The 22,032-nt window shown below is 35.7% G+C and overlaps 1 protein-coding gene across 1 annotated transcript in view; it reads right to left on the minus strand.

Moving 5' to 3' along the window:
- Positions 1 to 380: 380 nt before the first annotated feature.
- The window catches only part of Lonrf1 (LON peptidase N-terminal domain and ring finger 1), a 34,059-nt gene continuing 12,407 nt past the window's right edge, over positions 381 to 22,032 (minus strand). The window contains exons 3-12 of the mRNA XM_042700593.1: positions 20,363 to 20,485; positions 17,983 to 18,132; positions 17,152 to 17,389; positions 16,953 to 17,049; positions 14,641 to 14,755; positions 10,413 to 10,534; positions 8,068 to 8,226; positions 7,800 to 7,962; positions 3,365 to 3,517; positions 381 to 1,921 (exon numbers count right to left, since the gene is read on the minus strand). Coding sequence (XP_042556527.1) covers positions 1,763 to 1,921; positions 3,365 to 3,517; positions 7,800 to 7,962; positions 8,068 to 8,226; positions 10,413 to 10,534; positions 14,641 to 14,755; positions 16,953 to 17,049; positions 17,152 to 17,389; positions 17,983 to 18,132; positions 20,363 to 20,485 — 1,479 coding nt within the window. The 3' untranslated portion in view covers positions 381 to 1,762. The remainder of the gene's footprint in view (positions 1,922 to 3,364; positions 3,518 to 7,799; positions 7,963 to 8,067; positions 8,227 to 10,412; positions 10,535 to 14,640; positions 14,756 to 16,952; positions 17,050 to 17,151; positions 17,390 to 17,982; positions 18,133 to 20,362; positions 20,486 to 22,032) is intronic.

A 22,032-nucleotide genomic window follows, 5' to 3' on the forward strand; every position in this document is an offset into this window, starting at 1 on the left:
TCAGTCACTCCTTAAGTGTTGCTAGTGAAGTATAAAGAAAACAGATTATGGAGTTCAGAGTTCTCCTGAGTTGGCTCTTAGCAAGAAGAACTGGACATGTACACAAGTGTATAATGAATAGGAAATAACTACTTTGGCTTGAAATGCCAAATTCACAACAGGACTTAGGCACTTTAGAAGGTGATAGGAGAAACAAAAAATTGGTCCTTTTGCTATTTTTTTTGATGAAGTGTATGGAATGCACAGTGGGAAAAAATTCCAAAAATTCACTCAAAAAACATGCAGGTAAGAACTATCAAAGGTTTCCACAAAATTAGGATCAAATGGTAAGCATACACACCAGTGTGTGTATGTATACACTGAAAGCACTTAATCTGCATTCAAGTGTACACACACATCCATTATACATTGAAGATCTGGATACAACACCATGTAACTCTTTTTGCTACCTGATACATTTTGAGGAATACATAGGTAAACTCTTCATTTATTCTAGTTACCTTCATAGTAAGCATTTAATAGTCTTTTTTGAAACCGATCTAAAATTTAAGAAAAAAATTATGAATTTAGCTTTTATTCAAAATTAAATAAGCAAAAGCAAAAATTTTAAGAAACTTTTACAAAGTACTTACATAAAAGAAAGTTAATAGGGAGAGTCACAAGTTTGCAACAAATAATTACAAAAGTATCTAGGGCAGCATGAGTACATACCATGCCACAGCATGGTGACCTAATTGTGATATGAATAAGGCATAACTAACATCTGCACCAAGACCAGAATTAATAAAATAAAACAAACTGTAAGAGCTTAGTTCTACATTAAGCTTCTTTTCTTCCCTCAGATCCTTAGTGAGTTTATACTATGTAATTTTTTTAAACAAACACATTATGTCAAACTATAAATTACATAGATGGGCAGTTAATGCGAGAAGCCCCTACAAATGTACAAGCTAACTGCTACTGAATCAAGTTCTCCACTTACCTTTATGTACAATTAATGTAAACCATATTTTCACAGTTTTAAGTGTTATATGAATAGATGCACAGTACCATGTCAGGTTTGCAATTGTTCCTGAAAACTGGCTCTAGGTTTTTGCATCCAATGTCTGCGGAGCACTGGGATGCAAGTATTTACATAAACAAGAAACTGTGTCATAGTCAATGGTCAAGACAGTTCAGCAAGAGCAGTATTTCCAACAAAAAAATGACACTCGGTACCATATTTTACATACTTGTGCAAATAAAAGCATTAGGACAGATAAATCTGAGGCAAATTCAATTTGCAAAAACTTGTATCGCTACTGTTGTAAACATGGGCAATAAATGGCCCTCAGCAAGTTCTGCTCTCTATGGCTTTTTTTTTTTCTTTTAAAATTTTAAAGCCAGAGAAAAAGCACACATACTACTCACACATGTGAACGCACACGTGCACACGCATACACACACACACAACCACACATACACACACACACACTACATACATACACAAAGCATTTAGTTCATTTTAAGAGTATGATACATAGTGCAACTTCATCACAATGTAGAGGTTTGACACACATTCAGTGTGTGTTTTACTGTGCAAGTTATTAGTGGTCTAAATCCTAGTTGAAGGTATTCATTTGCAGATCCAAGATTCAGGAGGTTGAAGGAAACAAAAAACCATTTCATTACATTTCTTAAACCAGCACTGGATGTGCAAAGGCAGCGGATAATCTGGCCATCAACACAGCCAGATCAGAGTAACTTTAAGATCCAAGCACAGTTACTTCGATTGGTCTCTAGAAAAATAGGTCAGTATATGCTGTATCTTCGTCAACCGCTCCTCCAAAGACTTCATTGACAACACTGACAGCTGATATCGAGGGTCTACGGGAAGAACAGCAAGAAGCCACCAACACCAAGCAGGTCCATTAGGGGTTGCCTACAAGTTAAAACAAAAAACAAAAACCTACTATTTATGTAACAATAACAAACCACTAAAGAGCTACTTATACTGAGCACTGTACTACATGCCAAGTGCTGTCTCAAATTCCCTTAACAATCATGTAAGGCAGGCTATTATTACACCAGACATAAATAGGGAAGCTGAAGCTGACAAATATAAGCTACGTGTCTGTGACTCCACAGTCAGTACTTGTTCCTCTCTATTGCACTGCCTTAGGGCATGGTTTCTCCGCCTCAGGCCACTGACATTTGAAGCAGACAATCCTTTGTGTTGAGAGGCTGTTCTGTTCATAGTAGTACATTTAGCAGCATCTCTATTCATTAGATGCCAATGGCATCACCCCAGCTGTGATAGAAGTATCTCCAGATAGTGTCAAATGTCCCTTGGGAGCAAAATTGTCCCTGACTGAACAGTTTCCTTTATTATTTAACTTTAAAGTTGTGGACACCTAAATTTTTTTTAATATCAAAAAAATTCTGTGAGATCCTACAAAAAAAAAAGAGAAAAGAAAAAAGTCATGGCTTTCAGTTTAGTTGGAAACATAAACACATCTCCAGTAAATACTTTTGTCTGGTGTTGCAAGGGCTGACTAATGCCAATGCAAAGATACGAATTTACATAAAAGGATTTATAAGCTGCCTTTACTGTTCAGTGAATTATTTTTACTGGACCTGAACATGAAGCCTCAGAATGACAATAGAGAACAGTACTGAATTCAATAAGCTCCCTCTAGATCCAAATTTAATTTCTACATCCGTATAGTGTCCATTTTCAAGTAATCATCCCTACCAGTCCTTAGCATTCCAGACATCAAAAACTACATTTCCCAGAATCTCTTCCTCCCTGTGTCTCCAGGTTAGGCTTAGTCAAAGAGATGCATTCTTGGTGTGGTACAGAGACTGGAAAAGAGGTGGTCATTCTCTAGATACTGATCCAAAGTGTGGGCAGCTGCTTTCTGGAGAATTCTTGGACACCATATGCTCCACATGTGCTTTGTGGTGCGGTGCCCCTGACCTCCACTCTTCCAGGTCTCCAACTGCTATATAAACTCTACAATCTACAGTAGACCCTTCATTCCTGTATGTGTGGTCAATGTTTTTGTTTTTAGTTGCCTCAATCAGTTTTACAGATAGCAACATCTCATTTTTAATCCTTTATCTCTTCTTCAGAAAAGCCTCAGGGAAGAACTTTCCCCTTTCTTGTCTCCCTTTCATAAGCACCGCAGATGGAAGCTACTTCCATCCTCTGCCTTATGTATGTAAACTGTAGTGTGTACTGCTGCTCAGAGAATATCGCTATGGTTTAAAAACAGGGTCAAAGGAAATATTATACAAAGGAAAATGAAAGAAGAAAATGTAGAAGTTCTTAATCCAAGCTTACACAAAAGTGAAACTTTTAAAAGCAATATAGTCATCCTACCTGAAGGTTTTCCTCTCTCTCAGGCATTGATCCAAAGTGCTGAAGGATTTGGCTTCGAAATCTGTCTCTTAAATTCTGAAACCAGCTACAGGCTTGAAAGTACACCAAATCATGAAGCTCTCGCAGGGTCTTTATCTCATCTCCATTCTCAACCTAGAAAAACAACAATTAATAAGATGTCAGTATTTAATTTGCGTATTTCACCAACCCTGTAGAAATGCAAAAGTTATCAAAAAACAGAGGAGCTAGATGTGATGGAATATACCTGCAATCCCAGCATTCAAAAGGCTGAGGTAAAAGAATAAAGAGTTCAAGAATATCTTGGCTACATTTTTAAAAAAGTCTCAAAAGCTCTTTTAAAAAGGAAAGAAAAAAACAAGGGAATACCTATTTCAGGGCTGGATTATCAGAATACTGTTCTCAGGCTGTAAAATCATATATTTCTACCTTACGAAGTGCTAATGGAACCATCTGAAAAAAAGCAATGTCTGACTTCTACCAAACCCTGCTCACTTAGCAATATCGTATATCACAGAACCGATTGACAGTTTCCAAGGGAGGAGAGTGAGTTCTGGTTCAAAGGTTTACACAAATTTGGGTTCCTTCGGTTTTTTAAAGTGTATGTGTGTGTGCGCTCACGCACGCGTGCACATGTGCACACGAGCATACATACACACACACACACTAACCAGAAAAAGACAGCTGCCACAAATAAAAGGAGAAAATGAAGGGGAGAGTGCAAACCATATACAGAAACTAGATACAGGAGAAGGATACACATAAATTACTATTTTTACAAGGGAATTGGGCCAAAACACAAAAACCAGCAAATAACTTGGGATAAAAGACAGTAAATCATAAGATGGAGAATATATTACTTGATGTTCAACTTCTCCTACAGGAGAAGTTAAATACATTTGTCTTCTCTTCCAAGATATAGGAGTCTCACAGAACACATGTGGAATAGCTAAGTCATCCATCTAAATATCGATTCTTTCAACACAAAACACTTATGTACCATTTGCTATGTCCCAGGTAGTGCACATCACATTAACTCATCTGAGCAAATAGCAGGCTGACTCAGCCTTGCATACTTCAAGGATGACTAATACAAAAACAGCAAAGTAACTGAATAGATCTTATAAAGTTAAAGGTTAAGACTATATCACAAAGAGACAAAAGAACACATATTTTACATTTAGAAAAAGTGAAAAAAAATTTCAAAGCATTTTCATTTTACATTATTTAATAACCCAAGGTGCCTGACACCAGTGGCACATACAGGTGATCCTACTCAGGAAGAGTAGCAATCTGAGGATCTCAATTCAAACCTAGCCTGGGCAGAAAGGTCTATGAGCCTCTTGTCTCTAATTCATCAGCAAAATTAATAAATGAATCAATAATAAAAAAAAGAAAGAAAGAAAAGAGGTGTGGTTCAAAGGGTGAGTGCCAGCTTTGAGTACAAAAAGCAGAATAAGAGTTCAAGGCCCTCTGAGTTCAAGCCATGGATACCAAAAACAAACACAAACAACCCCCACCCACTGAACTGTACATTTGAAATTTTTTAAAACAGTAAATTTTGCTATATGTATTTTATCAAAAGAAAAAAATTTTAAAAGACAGTGGAAAGCTATAAAACAACTGAAGACTTCTGGTCATGGAATGTCTATGCAAGATTTAATCACCAGCTAAAATACATGGGATTTGATATGAACAACACACTTCAAACTTGTAACTTGTTAAATCTGTTTTTATACATCCTTATAAAATTCATGATTCAGAAGGGAACCTTACTGCATTGTTGGTGGAGTGTAAACTTGTCCAACCACTTTGGAAAGTAGTATGGAGGTTCCTCAAAAGACTCCACATAGAGCTCCCCTATGACCCAGCAATCCCACTTTTGGGCATTTACTCAAATGATCACAAACAAGACCATACTAAAGCTACCAGCACAACTATGTTTATTGCAGCATTATTTACCATAGCTAAGATATGGAACCAACCCAGCTGCTCCTCAGTAGATGAATGGATCAAGAAAATGTGGTATATATATATACACAATGGAATACTATGCCTCCATCAGAAAGAATGACATTGCCCCATTTGTTAGGAAATGGAAAGATTTGGAAAAATTATATTAAGTGAAGTAAGCCAGGCCCAAAGAAACCTAGGTCCCATGGTTTCCCTTATTTGCAATAACTAGTATATGTCTGAGTCAAGCAGAAAAGGAAAAGGTCAGATAAGTTGATGTTTGGTGAAATGAACCCCAAGATAAGTATTCAAATGTTTTTTTCTTTCATGTGATTGTTTTTATGTATAAGATGATTTCTTTGTGGCTTTGTGTGTCCCTCTCCCACGGTATAACCCCTGCTTTCACTGTATTTGATGTTGGTATAATTTGTGGAGGGGAAGGGAAAAAACAAATCATTTAAATAGGGAAAAACAAATCGTTTAAATAGGGATACAGGTGGACCCATTGCAATAATGAGATTTATAAGTCGTTATGATGAAAAACGAACTTTACAACTTTGGGGGGGGTAGTGTGGGAGATGGGAAGGGATGGGAAGGGGAAACAAAGGAGGAGGCAACAATACTTGATAAGAAATGTACTCATTATCTTGCCCATGTAATTGTAACCCCTCTATACGGTATTTTCACAATTAAAAAAAAAAAAGACATGATAAGAATTTTAAGTCTCAGGAAGAAACAGAGCCAGCAGAGAAACAGAAATTTTAAAAGCAATTTTTTTGTTGTTGTTAGTAGTGGGGCTTCAACTCTGGGCCTAGGTGCTATCCTTGAGCTCTTCAGTTCAAGGCGAGCGCTCTACCACTTGAGCCACAATACCACTTCTGGTTTTCTGGTGGTTAATTGGAGATAAAGGACTTTCCTGCCTGGGCTGGCTTTGAACCTTGATCCTTAGATCTTAGCCTCCCGAGGAGCTAGTATTACAGGTGTGAGCCACTGGCACCAGGCTAAAATCACATTTTTTAAGATTTAAAACTTTACTCCAACAATAAAACAGAATTTGAAATTCCATTAGCAATCACCGAATATAAAACGGCAATAATGATAAAAAAGGCTTTCATATAAAAAACACGAGAAGCTTTTCCAGAAAAGAAAATCATTGTAGATGATTCAATTATAAGAAAAAAAAAATACTAGATATTCCTAAAACTACAAAGAGAACTGCTTTTAAAACAAAGAGAACTGCTTTCAATCTGCTACTCTATTGTCTGGGATATTTATATACATTTAGCTACATACTCAAGGGATTTTGCCACCACATCCAATTCATGACAATGAAAACTTACCTAAATTAGAATAGGGTTCTTAGTTCTACAATGCAACATTTCCTTTAGCAATTATTCCTCTAACCAAGAATGCTTAGATTGTACCAATGCAAAGATTGTACCAATCAACTAAAAATTTCAATTCATACTTTTATCCTATTGCAGAGTAAATTATTCCAGTGTCATCTTTATAAGACAGGACAGGTAATATCATACCACTAAATATAGTGGCAACCTAATATAGGGATATAGCACAGAACCTACAAGTTTGAGAGTTGGCTCAAAACCATCTTTATTATACTACACAAAATCTTAGGCAAATTAATACCTCTAGATTGTATTTTCCTCATCTGCTGATTTGGCACTGTGTGAATTCAATGAGCTAATGTTTGTGAGAATACCTAATACCAATGTTCAACAAATGTTAAGTGAAACAAAGAACCTAAATATATCAATAAACAAGTGATAATTAAAGAGTGATGTTTTTATAATGACTTTCACAAAAAAATTGCCTTCGATTTGAAATTTAAATATCACAATCTTCTTTCTGAACTTCAACTAACTAGTTGGTAAGTAGGTGATGGAAACATCAAAAGGGCCACACCTAACCAACCCTTTTCAATTCTCACCAAAACCCTGCTCAGCAAAGATATTATCAACACATATGCACACTGACAGGCTTGATCTACGATACTCTATAATTTTAACACAGCATCCACTAAAATTAATTTTGGCATAGAAACAATCTTAATATACAGAACAATTCTTAAAGTATTTTGTGTTACCTGTACTTCAGATTACAGTCTACTAATTAAACCAGCTTTGATTATAAATAAATAACATAAGGCAGAGATGAGCAATATTAGGTGAACTAGAAGTTCATCTAAGTCAGTTGCATTAAGTGACTACTATCCTAATGTAGTCTAGGCTGGTACCTTCTAAAAATGAATGGCTATAGGGTCTAGTCTCTCAAGTTAAGCTGATTCAAAAATAAGGTGGAAGGTAACTGGAGTGAAGTTTCCTAAGTGGTAACGATAAGAGTCTCTGATAGGAAGAATTGGTTCATAAACCTAGGAGATACCAGCCCATATCCATGGACCAGCCCCTGGAAAACCACAGCCAGAATAGGTGAACACTTCCAATACCTTAACATCTTCCAGATACTCAATGTCTGCAGTGCAATATCCATCTTTCATTCCTCTTTTTAAAACTCTAAAACGCTTTCCTCCAACTGTATCAACCACTGACCTTCCATCAGGAAGGAAATGAACATTTCTAATTTGTAACATGCATCCATAATCTGCAAAACTAAAAGAAAAACAAGTCTGATTAGTATCAAAGTACAAGCATGCAACTTTCCCTATTTAAAGCAAGTTCTTATATAAATGTTATTTAAGTATACAAAAAACATACCCATTTTGTGTATCACTGACACACATCCCAAATTGCTTGGTTCCAGTCTGTATACTTCTTCGAATCATCAACCTGTATCTCGGCTCAAATACATGAAGAGGGCAAGGCACAGTGGGGTAGGCCATAGTACAAACAAATATTGGAACATTCTTGGTCAAGCTGAAGGAAAAGAAATTTCACTGCTATAGATCAAAGCATCCAACAAAAATAAGAAAAGTTCATAGTTGTGATGTTAATGTAAAAAGAAAAATCAATTCTCATAAAATGACTCTTCTTCATGAACAAGAATCTTCTTCATTAAGTTCACACTGATGCAATACTAATACTAAAATTTGCTTGTGATCCTCATTTAAAAGGCTTGCATTTTCAGGTACCAAGTTACCATAATAAATTATAAAAAAAGAAATTATTATGTAATTAATATTTTTTCATTTAATCTTTTTATTAGCATCAATTAGTTATATAAGGAAGTTTATATTAAAAAAATAAGACAGAATTAATACCTCATCCTCATAATAGTGATATCTTACTCTTAAATAACAGTAAGGACAAACATGAGTTCCTGCAATGGACAAAAATTCTCAGGCATTAAGAAACATTTTTTTCCAGATAACTAAAATGATGCGATACTTCTCACTGCCAGATGGGGAGATGGTAAGAGAATGATAAAGGCAGGGCCCAGTTCTGGCAAGGGTATGTGGGGACAGTCTGAAGAAAGTACATGTAATTGGCTCTATATATCACGACTCTTATGTTGGGGGTAGGAAATATTCATGTACTTGGAACCAATTGGCTTCTTTTTAGAAATTAATGTCCAAGAACCGTACATCGCAATGTAGCAATAATTTTAGTAGCCAAAACTTTGAAACAAAAAGAGGAATATGACCTACAATGGAATATGTTTGCTTTCCTCTGAAAGACATGCATGACACTGATTTAGAAAAACTGGGTAGTAAAGGGAAGAGAAGGTAATGAAATAATACTATCAGTAGGATGGCATTTTTGTTTTAAAATGTATTCATCCAAACCTGGAGAAAGGATATGTGCCAAAATGCCACTTGGGTTATATATGAAAGCATTCTCATTTTCCAGTTTTTCTGCAAACAACTATTAATTACTTAGCAAATATTAATACAAACATGTTTAAGATACATGCTTAAAAATGCCCCCATTAAGAAGCAGCAGCGTTCTCTCATTTCTTTCCATCATTCTAGGCTCCCTATGTGATAGGACTTCACTTCTCCTCACTTTTGCCATTTCTAGAGCATTACTATACCTGGTTATATTATTTTATTTCAGATTCTTAAATATACCTTCAGCTTTCTTACATCTAGCTTTTTCAGCGTGGGTCACAAAGGATCTGGACCTCACGCCAGAAGATTTTCTATAATAAAACCACAGAATGATCAATTCTGTGGGAAGACAAATCACCAGCAATTCCATTAAAGGAAAATAAAAATCTTTTTTCTCTGGAAGGCCACTAGTCTTCTGAAGACATTTCATGATTACACATGGAAGATTAATCTACAATTTCTTTCTTAGAGAAATACAAGATGTTCAAATTTTTTTAATAATAGGAGCAAAAAGTCACTAAACAGAAACAAGTAAGATTGTTATTCTTCAGCATTTTCAGTAAAAGTGTTAAGAAACGTAAACCTGTGAAAGAAATTCCAAGATCCATGTGATTGTTGAAAGAGAGAAGGACATTTAAAGAAGAGTAGGAAAGCACAAAGAAAGAGTTCAGGACAAGCGAAGTCAGGAAAACAGACCCACCATGATCAGCATTGGTCCCTGTAAGTGTTATTTCTACTAAATCCAGTCATGTCTGTCTGTTTGTGTTACACTAACTCAGTTTTGCTACCAGGCAGGATCTTAACTGAGGTCATTCTTCACAATTTCAGTCTTCAGCTCCCTTCCAAATCTCCAGTTGGCTAAAAATCACTTGCTAAAATAAAATAGGTGGTTTGCTCTCAACCTTCTTTCTGCTCTGCCATGACACACAGAAGAGCTGTTGTCATCATCCATACTTTCTGTTCCACCTCTCTACTCTTATTCTATTCCCTAAGGTCACTGCAGAAAATTCATCCTCTGCTTTAAATACAGTTTTGGCCCAGGGAGCTAAGTCAGTAACTCCCCAGAGATCACCTGGAAACTACCTACTGAACTTTGGTAATACGAACATGTTTAAGGACATGTCTGTTGAGGACAGGAAAAGCTAACCAGTAGTATTTAAAATTCACTAGATTATTGAGGTGACAGGTTCAGCTTAGTGAGAAAGTTTCTCTTCACTATTTTCAATGGTAATATTTCATAATTTGATTAGTTTTTTATGAGAAGAAACTTACTGTGAGAGTTCAGCAGTTTCTTCATCATATATTTTTTTTCTCTCAGACAGTTCATCAGGCAGATACTTCACTATTAATTCTTCCAACAGTTGTGTGACACAGTACCTCCTATCTGCTAGATACTAAAAGACAATATTATTTTACATTCCAGTAGAAGTTTTCCTATAGTATAAAACAGGTAAAACAGTTTAACTGATATACTTAAGCCTTTATGACATACTTGAACAGTTGATTCTAAATAAATTTAATTAATGAAGGGGGTTATTACAATAGATGATGATATAGACGTAAACCTGTCTGAGGTTCTGTTTCAGAACAGTAAAGACACATGTTTACAACTTGAGCAGGGCCTTATATGTGATACTTCTTTTTTGCTATTACCACAAATCCTTCAGTGGTAACAGTCAGTCCTGCACCTGTCATCTCCCACAACGAAGGACAATTTCCACTTGATAGCTCAAGGGATTAAGATTATCATTGTAACAGAGAGACAAAAGAATAAGGATGAAGAAAATAATGCATTTGCTTTATTTAAGAAAATCAAGGCAATGTGTTGTTTGGCTCCTATTTTTCAAAGGCAAAGTCTATAAATTTTTGTTTGTTTGGAACTTGGGATCCTCCTGGCTCAGCTGGCTAAGCCTTAGCAGCTATATGTCACCATACTCAGTTTTTTGTTTTGTTTTGTTTTTAAAGGTAATTTTCCTTTTAGGTTTTCCTTCCAATGCTACTATCACTTAGGCTTTATGAAAATACTGCTATTGCTTCTCTTGTATGATCCATCAGGACTCTACATAAGATGACCAGTTAGTGCTACTCCCCCTAAGTACTCTGATAAAATTGCTATACATGTGCATTTTTGTGTCATTCTCTATTTCAGCTGATACTCATGCCTAGGCAACACATATCTATCCTCCAAGGTCTGGCTCCAATTTTACTTTTTTCATAGAGCCCTTTTTTTTTAGTTACTCCATATTTTACCATTTTATCACAGAAAAGACACTATCCCTTGTGTAGTACTATATGGATATATTATATGTAATTAAACTAAAATCTGCTTATAGTCATGACTAGGTCAGAGTATGTACCTAGACGCCTAATACACATTTGTTAAATACAATAATAAGGAAAGTCTTGGGAAAATAAAAATCATAGAACACAGAGAAGCCATCCTTTAATCTGTAGAAGCCAACAAAAAAATAAGTGTTTTGTCAATATACAATGAAGGGTTTAGGGAATGCGAACGTTAGGAAAAGTGGTTATCCAAGTGTTTTTCAAACCTGAATGATTCAAGGCTTGCTAAAATATGAATTACTGAACTCCACTCCCTGAGCTTCTCATTTAGTGGATCTGGAGAGAGATCTGACAAGTTCTTAGGCAACACTGATGCTCAGATGGCCAGGAGAACATATTTTAAGAACTACTGGTCTATAAAATACAACCTTGAGCAGATAATATGTATACAACAGTTTATCGTAAGATTAGCCAACTTACGGACATTATAAAAAGCAGTCCTCTTACCTTTTTAAAATAAAATGTAATACCCATGTAATTAAAATCGACGAAGCATGACCTAAATTTTTACATTACTGATAGGAGTCTAAATCTGCGTAACATCTGTAGGAGGCAAAGCAATCTGGGAAGTTACTTTAAGAGCCTCAGATATATACAACCTTTGATCTAGTAATTTATCTTCCAGAAAGTTAATTAAGGAAATAGTAAAAAAATTAGGGAATGGTTACAAACACTAAAGTGTTGTGCACAAAAGCTTTAAATATTTTTTATAAAAAAAAAAAAATAAGAGAAGAAGATCCAGGCATTGGTGGCTTACACCCGTAATCCTAACTACTCAGGAGGCTGAGCTCTGAGGATCATGGTCCAAAGCCAGCCCAGGCAGAAAAGTCCATCTTATCTACAATTAACTACCAGAAAACTGGAAGTAGTGCTGTGGCTCAAAGTGGTAGAGCACTAAGCTGGGTGCCAGTGGCTCAAGCCTATAATCCTAGCTAATCAGGAGGCTGAGATCTGAGGATCACAGTTCAAAGCCAGCCCAGGCAAGTAAGTCCATGACTCTTGTCTCCAATAAACCACCAAAATCCGGAAGTGGCACTGTGGCTCAGGTGGTAGAGCGCTAGCCTTGTGCTGAAGAGCGCAGGGACAGCGCCCAGGCCCAGAGTTCAAGCCCTAGGACCGACAAAAAGAAAAAAAAAAGTGGTAGAGCACTAGCCTTGAGCTGAAGAGCTTAAGGGACAGTGCAGAGGCCCAGAGTTAAAACCCCACAACCGACAATAAAGAAAAGAAAACTTATACACTCAGTAACAGAGAATTATTATTATTCTGTTCTAAAAAATCATCTTTAAAATACATTTAAATAAAAAAGTAGAAACAATGCAAAACTGTTGAGTACATCGAACATTATTTTAAAGTTGTATGATATATAATATATACAATATTAATATATGTAAGTATATAGATAAAATATAAACTAATATGTATTTATATATTATATATTAATACATATACATACAATACTTATATGTGCAACATATATTGCATATAGTTGATTCTGATTTTACAAATGGTATTATATAGGATCTCTTCCATGTTAAAAATGGGATAAGCATTCTTAAACCCACTAACTAAATGCAATATATTCTATGTTCTATTTTCAAATAATACTTAGTATGCTTTTCTTCAACTGTTTTTTAAGAAAAAGTATCTCTAAATGAAAGAATGTAGTTAATAGTTAATCTGGAACAAAATCATAAGTACACTATAGAGTTATCTAAAAAAGGTGGAAAAATAATGTTTATAATACTCGGTGAAAAATGTCATTGACAATCTCCTTAAGAGTAGTGTTATGTTAGGTTTCCTGACATTGAAAACATTTTGAAAATGATTTTGTTTTACACATCAGGTTGGCATATCATATATCAAATATAACAATATTAAATGTTATTATGTTAGTTATAGAGCTGTGTTTTCTCTATAGGAAATAACGGAATATTCAAAATGTTTTTTTATTTACATTCGAAAAGCCCTTTTTTTGTTTTGTTTTGTTTTCTGTTGGTCATGGGCCTGGGCGCTGTCCCTCAGCTCAGCCACAGCACCACTTCCGGTTTTCTGGTGGCTTATTGGAGGTAAGCATCTCATAGACTTTCCTGCCCGGGCTGGCCTTGAACCTTGATCCTCAGCTCTCAGCCTCCTGAGTAGCTAAGAGTATAGGAGTGAACAATCGGCACCCGGCCAAGCCCTTCTTTCTTTAAACAATGCTGTCAATTGCCACAGACAAAACTATGTTGAAGCTGCCACTCAGTATCACAAGGCTGGAGCTACATGTGGATCATCTCCAGGTATGACTGAAGGGGTACTGTCCTCAGATTCCCTATTAGTACTGATCACTGACTTCAAGATAAGGAATATGGGGCTGGGAAGGTGGCTCAATGGTAGAGCGCTTGCCTTGCATGCCTGAGGCCCTGGGTTCGATTCCTCAGCACCACATAAGCAAAAAGAAAAAAGCCGGAAGTGGCGCTGTAGCTCAAGTGGTAGAGCGCTAGCCTTGAGCTGAAGAGCTGAGGGACAGCGCCCAGGCCCAGAGTTCAGGCTCCACGACCGGACCCCCAAAAAAAAAAAAAAAGATAAGGAATATGGGAAGCTGTGACCCCTTTCTTCTTTCTAGCCTACCACTTTCTAGAGCTACACTGAACAGAGTAGTAAATGGTGGCTCCTAAATTAAAGTTAACAAAATTAAATCACATTTCCTCAGTCACACTAAGCCGCAAATTATGTGCTTAAAGTCACATGTGGCTAGTTGGTTCCATACAAAATAAAGCATTTTTATTAGAGCAGGGGGTTTGACGAGACAGTTTGTTGAGATGTTAAGGAAGCTGGAACAGGTCTCACATCTTGCTTGGTATTGAGGGCCAATGGCAGTACAGTATGGTTGTCCAAACAGGGTCATCATTAAACCTGAACCTATCCCTGAACAAGTAACTGACTCTCTCTCTCTTTGTCTGTCTGTCTCTCTCTCTCTTTCTCTCTCCCTCCCTCCCTCCTTCCCTGCAAAGTAGAAGGTGTTTAGTATCTAGAACCCACCACTTTTCTCCAGTATTACTGAATGTATGTAACTCATTTTAAACATGATAATCATTAAATCGATAGCTGGACAGAAACCACACCATGCTTGAATGAACTTGAACCAAATAAGCAGATACTTAATACAAATATTTACCTCTTTTAAGCTTTCTTTACAAAGTGGACAATATGGTGCATGATCTAAACATCGCTCAAGACAATTCTTACAGAATGAATGTCCACAAGGGGTTGTTACTGGCTCAAAAAACAACCTGAAATCAAAATACATGTTAGTTTTCACATTAAACTATACACTGGAAAAGCTTCAATTAACAATGGAACTGTTACATAAAATCTCTACTTAGAAGAGGAACAGTGGTGGATGAAAAAGGAGAGAAGTGGCAGTGATACAACTAACTATTCTCTGCTGAACCAATGTGAAGTTCTCTATCAACAAAGGTACCTTGCTCAGGCCTAGAGCCTCACTAATACAAACACCACTGGATAGGATGGCCAATCCAAACTGAGACACATAACCAATGTAAAAAAAAATAACAAAAAAACCACAGATTTCAAAGGCTTAGTGCAAAAATAAACAAAGAAAAGTGTCTCTAATAACTGCTAGCTTTTGTTTAGCCTCTAGATTGCCATTTTATCAACTTAAAAATGGCTCTTAGTAGTACAAAAGTTTTACTAAATAAATTTATTTATAATAGGAATCCAGGCAGGTGTGGTATCACACATCTATAATCTCAGCATTTGGGAGGTAGAAGCAGAAGGGCCATGAATTGAAGGCTAGTCTGGGGTACACAGTAAGATAATGTCTTAAAAGCAAAATAAAGGGTCTGGGAATGTAGCCTCGTGGTAGAATGCTTGCCTAGCATGCATGAAACCCTGGGTTCGATTCCTCAGTACCACATAAACAGAAAAAGCTGGAAGTGCGTTGTGGTTCAAGTGGTAGAGTGTTAGCCTTTAGCAAATGAAGCTCAGGGACAGTGCCCAGGCCCTGAATTCAAGCCCCAGGACTGGCAAAAACAAAATAAATATTACCAATGAATTCTAAAGAGCTCTTAGGCTTAATATTAGATGTGAATCACAATGCGGAAAAACTGGTTTACTTGTTAATTATTTCCTGAAACATAGTATTTCTGCTTTCCTTAGAAATATTATTAGATTTATAGGTACTTTAGAATTTGTTTGGTCTAATCTCATTTCACAGATTAAGAAACCCAGGCTCAGAATTAAAAGAATTGCTCAGGAATATAGTGAGTTTCTTCTAGCCTAGTGTGACCGTTAGAACCAAACCTCCAGACTCTTCATGAAGCTTTAATTCTACCACTTCATGTAAATGCTCTTTTAGAGTTTAGAATATTTACTCTTTTAGAATTGCTTTGTAGTGGTAGTAGACATAGAGGATAAACCAAGGAAGTACACTGGAAGTACAGGTAGTGATTGGTACATGCCTAACACATATTGATCTTGAAGGCTACATACAAGAAGCAGCTATACAAAATTTCCATATTTCACCCTGCTTAGTTATAAAACAGAATGGAAAGGCTGCCACTACCAGGCTTTAGCTCAAATCGGCTGGAGTGACTAAAAGTTACCTCTGGGTCATTAGCATGTCATTTTAACTTTGTAATTGCAGATATCCACCCATCCTCTATCCAAAAGCCTTATGGGCTTTTCTTAGGGGTGGTGGGTAATGGCATACACAGAATAATTTGTTATCTAATAAGGGAAATGTCAATTAAAGGAGAAGAAATGCACTAAGAAGCAGAGAAGAGGAAGAAATCCCAAGTTTTCTCTTATACCAATATAAAGGCTGGGCCTCTGAGAAGTTGGGTATTCCTTAACCTGTACTCTCTCACACATGTGTAATGTAATCCTACTTTTCTTAATAAACATTGGCACTGCTTTCACTATTTTTCTTATCTAACTTTCATAACTCTTGCAGAGATACAAGAATTGAGGCTCCGATCAAAATTCCAGTAAAAGCATCAAAGGTAATTCTGCATAACAGAATACTTTTCTAAAGTTACTTTAAAAAGATTTCATAGTTAATTTAAAATGCAAACAAGATAGAGTCATTCATGTGTATGTAAAATTTGTAATTAGAATTATTATCTAAGTCTAAAATCCTGCATCTATCCAAGTTTCAATAATAGCATCTATTCATTTCATAGGTCCTTACAACTTCCTGGATTCTTTTTATACTTAAGCCATTGTATGTTCTTAATTCCCCAAGATACTATGCAAATACGGACACCACTTTTTAAACAAGGAAAATGGAGGCTCAGAGACTCAATTATTTGCCCAAGGCATTAATGGTTAAGCCTAGAACTAAAGCTCTTATCTTCTGATATTTATTCCAGTATTGTTACTTTATATTGTCTATCATTACCTTCATCAACACTGTACTATATTTACATTAATATACAATTCTTCTAGGAAAGGGTATACACTTACCTCATGCAGAGAGAGCACTCAAAATCTGAGGCATCTATTAATTCTTCAGGGATGTCACTATAAGCTAATGCAAACATACAGACTTCATTGGGAGCTTCTATTCAAATAAACAGAATGAGTTAGCTTTTTTAGGAAAGAGTTTAAAGGCCATTTCAAATAGTTAAGTTTAATTAAAGGAAATTTAAGTGAAAATTTTTACCTCCTTGTTTTTTGAGCTTATTTTTTCCATCTTCATTTATTATCACATCCTGTTCTAAGAGGGACAACTTCCTTTTCAGTAGCACACCTTTTTCCTGGGCAGAAAGTAAAGGTTCTGAGGACACCCTTTTCAAACCATCCCCTCTAACAGGCATTTCTGTTAAATTTATAGCCTGTACGGACTGAGTACGATTTAAGCTTCCTTTGACAGTCTCTGAAGGATCCTCTGGTTCTTCATTCTATACAAACACAATGAGAAAATATAATTATTTCTTTACTATCCTTCATTCTTTTCACTAAGAATCAAACTGAAATTAAACTTCAATTCCTTGTATTCAGTTGAATGTTTATATAAGAACACTCACATTTAATTCCATAACCCTGACAAGTAAATTATTTTTACTAGCATTTATATAACCCTAGATATCAGGCTGACTTATGCTATAGATGATGTTTAAAGCAGTTATGAAAGTACAGCCATGTATACACAGAATGAACTATAATAAATAAAATAATTTACATATTCTAAGAGAATGAAATTTTTATGGCAGCTAAGTGATCTAAAATTGTAATTAATGGGTAAATACATATGAAGTTCGTTATAGAAGTGGAAGTATGGCCAAGTAGTAAAGAGCCAGCTATGCAGGAAAAAGCTGAGAGTGTGAGACCCTGAGGTCAAATCCTAGTCAAACCCCCCTCCAACCCAAGAGAGAAAGTTCCACTACAGACAAAATCCTATTAAGACAACTAGACAAGAAGAGCTTAAATAGCTTCTATTGCTTGAAACTAGGAGAATAAACATCTTCATTTATAGAAAAACAAAAGAGCTTACCTGTTTTAAGCTAATGTCACTAGGAGAGTGAGATGCTTGAATTACTGAAGAAAAATTAGAAGGTCTATTTTTAATCCATGATAAAGAACTCCAGGAAGATTCTTTCAGGCCTTCTTTTAAGTTTTCAGGCAATAATAAATCACATAAAATCTGTTAGAAATATAAAAACAATAGGACACAAATAATATCAGGTTAAGAATAGTGATATAATTTTACTTAATAATTAAGAATTTTCAGGAAGTCTAAAGCAGGCATTTTTTAATAAACAAGAAATAAACAGGTTAATATAGTATAGTAAAAAGCCTTATACCCATTGAAGTTTGCTTCAACAGAAACCTATCACTTCTAGAAAAAGAGGGATTCCAAACTTTGATAGGAAACACAGAGGGCTGGGAAGGTGGCTCAGTGCTTGGCTAGCATGCATGAGGCCCTGGGTTCGATTCCTCAGTACTACATAAGCAGAAAAAGCTGGAAGTAGCACTGTGGCTCAGCAGTAGAGTGCTAGCCTTAAGCTGAAGAGCTGAAGGACAGTACCTAGGCCCTGAGTTCAAGTCCCATGACCGACAAAAAAAAAAAAGAATGAAAGGAAGCATAGAGTACCTGAGACCAAGTATACAAAGTAAAAGCTAGTTTTTAACACAGGATTATGAAGAAAGAAAGCTTAAGAGGAGTATTTACTTCTGAATATTAGTAAGCCCTTACTGTCAAAATAATTCATATATCAGTGTATACTTTCAGGTTGTGCTTGGAGTTTGGGAATATTTACATGAAACTTAAGAACTTGAACTTTACAAAATTCTAAAATTCCTTGTATTATATTTACACTAAACTTCTCATTGAACAAGTAACCTGTGTGGGCAGTACCTATTGCCTCGTACCTGGTTTTAAGCAACAAATGGTAGCTACTCTCCAACAAACAGGAGTTAAACTGGGAGCCCTTAAAACGCAGGAGAGTCAAATTTTCTGGGTGCTTACAATAATGAATAAATTTAAAACTCTCATAGTAACAGAAAAGGTTAATGAAAATGAAGGGGAGGCTGGTGTGTGTGTGTCTGTGTCTGTGTGTGTTTTCCTGTACTGGAGCTTGAATTCTGAGCCTAGGCACTGTCTCTGAGCTTCTTTTTGCTCAAGGCTAGCACTCTATCACCTGAGCCACACTGCCAACTTCTGGCTTTATTGGAGGTAAGAGTCTCACAGACTTTTCTGTCTTGGCTGGCTTTGAATTGTGATCCTCAGATCTCAGACTCCTAAGTAGCTAGGATTACAGGTGTGAGCCACAGTGCCTGGCTGATTTTCTTCTTTTCCAAATATACTTTATGTATGTGTATATATAGTAGAGCATCTCTTAAAATTGAAATATGGAGGTTATTTCTCAACTATACTTCTCAAATACACAAAGTTGATCCATCCATTCAGCATATAAAAGTATATTCCCTACTCTTTCCAGATGTTCAGTGAGTAAATGTAACTAGAACTACATGTTATTTTTTCATGATGGCATATGAAAAATTCTAAATAAATCTGATGTAACACAGTATTTCCTCTGAAGTAATTTCATCAGGCAACTCTCCTCTCTTCCCTCTCATTCCCTTCATCTCTGCCTTTTTAATTAACAACTACTAGCACCTCACAGAATAAAACTACTGATAGGATATCTAGAGTACTGAGAAAAATAAGGCAATAGAAGCTGGATGGGGTAATAACATTGACTACTATGGAAAGTAAGCAAAATTTAGTCATGAAGTAAAAAGCAAAAAGCAGATCAATAGAGAGCCCAGAGTATGAACATTGTGACCACCATGTTTAATTAGTGATCATCAGTCTGAGTCTGATTAAATAAAACACATACCAACATTTTTCTAAATACCTGGAGAAAAAATACTTGGGACCAGAAGTGTTTTGAAAATTTTTGCAGTATATACATACATATAATGAGATATCATGGAGATAGCATCCAAGTCTAAATAAAAACTCCTTTGTGTTTCACATATACCAGATAGATAGATAGATAGATAGATAGATAGATAGATAGATAGATAGATAGATAGATAGATAGATGCATTCACATGAGTCAGGTATGAAATTTTCCACTTATGGAAAGATGTCACACTCAAATAGTCTGGGATTTTTTGAGTATTTCAGATTTTTGAGATTCAACCTATATCAGGGTTTATCTAAATTAACTAAGCAAAGATAGTGCATTAGTATGTCTGAATGAAATGTTCTGGTTTCATTAAGAATGCAGTAAGCACATGAATCAAACTAAAAACTACTTGCTCTTTAATTAAAGCTTATTCACTTCTTACATTCTTATTCCAAGTTTCATTTTAAAAAAAAATGTTGTCTTAGTCCTGCCTTGAACTATTGGTAAACCGATTACCTTTTCTACTTGTAGCTTTGCAGGTGCAAAATCTTCATCAAGGGCTAAGCACTGAAGAAAGAGTTGTAAGGCATCACCTAAAAAGCCAGCATCCTGGAGTATTTTCCCTTTCCTGAAGTAGACCTTCAACAAAAACACATAAAAACCTTTACTTACAGAATTGCTTTTAACGAAAATCACAATCAAGGGAAAGAACAAAGTTTGTTTGGAAACATGGTTCTGAAATTATATGACTTTGAAAAAGCCAAAGTACTAATGCAAAATTGATGCCAGAAGTTGTCAAAAACAGTAATACGTGTTCCCTCAATTTTGAGAAATTATTGATTCAAAGATTATTTGTTTACAAAGTACTATTTGAGGAGAAAGAGGAAATGCTACATAAAATTTCCTTTCTTTAAGATGCATTAAGATTTAAAAAAAAAAATTATATGTGAACAAAAATTCATCTTAGAATCAGGGCAATATGGCAAATGTTCTCCATGATACTAAAAAACATATTTTTGCCTCTAATACTTCTTAAGAAGTATTCAGAGACGTGTCCCTTCTCACAAATCCTATTTTGTGTTTTTCCTCCTTCAAAATTAAGGTCAAGTTTTCTGACACAAGTTACCATTGATAAATCAAAAAGTTCCATTTGCAGGATGGTCTATCCAAAGTGTTAACTGGTAAGCTTTAAAAGTGTCTTGCTTATGTAATTAAAATAAGGTGGTTTTACAAGCCATACAATTATCAGTATTAAATAACATTAAAAGGGCTTAAGCACTGTGCTAGTCAATTTTAGATATTAAAGTGACTGAAGAAAATCATGTTTCCAATAGAGATACAGGTGGACCCATTGCAAAAATGAGATGTACAAGTCCTTATGTCAAAAATGAACTTTACAACTTTGGTGGGGGGGGGGGGGGAGGGGGTAGGCGGTGAGGAGGTGGGGGGGGGGAGGGAGAGAGGATGAGAAGGGATGGGAAGGGGAAACAAAGGAGGAGGCGACAATGCTTGATAAGAAATGTACTCATTATCTTGCCCATGTAATTGTAACCCCTCTGTACAGTATTTTCACAACAAAAAAAAGAAAATCATGTTTCCATTTTTACTTCAGTCAAGTCCAGAGGGTTCCTTTCTTTTAAGCAGTCTTACAGCTATTCATACAACCAATGCACTTTTATTTATAATATATATTTGCTTTGTACTAACCAATCATGTCATCAGGGAGTAGTTGTCATTTTCCTGTGTATACTTTTTAAAGCATTCTTACTACACTGTCTTCAAAGTCAGTTTTGAATGGAAGAGAAAAAAGGTCATATAAAAAATTACCTCCAGCTTAAATGTATAGGAGATAGACCAATTTCATAATTAAAGAATTAATTACCTGTGTATCTATGTAACTGGTTACCTGTTATATACATTCCTCAAGTCTTTTAAAAACCCTATGTGTAAGATGACCTCATTTGTCTGCTTCTCTATATAAATTCATTGTCTAATCACTCCATTGTCATTGAATTCAATTTTCCCAGACTCAAGGACCTAAGCTCTTTCCATTTAACAAAATCTTCAATTTGAGTCTATCCATCCTCATAACAAGCTATATTCTTATTTTTTTAAGTTTTTGCATGTACTTATTTTAATATAACAGGTTAAATGAGGGAGAAACGAAAAAAAGGAGAAAGCAATTG

This window comes from Dipodomys spectabilis, unplaced genomic scaffold (genome assembly GCF_019054845.1).
Source record: "Dipodomys spectabilis isolate Male_0828 unplaced genomic scaffold, ASM1905484v1 ptg000009l, whole genome shotgun sequence".
Lineage (NCBI taxonomy): Eukaryota > Metazoa > Chordata > Mammalia > Rodentia > Heteromyidae > Dipodomys > Dipodomys spectabilis.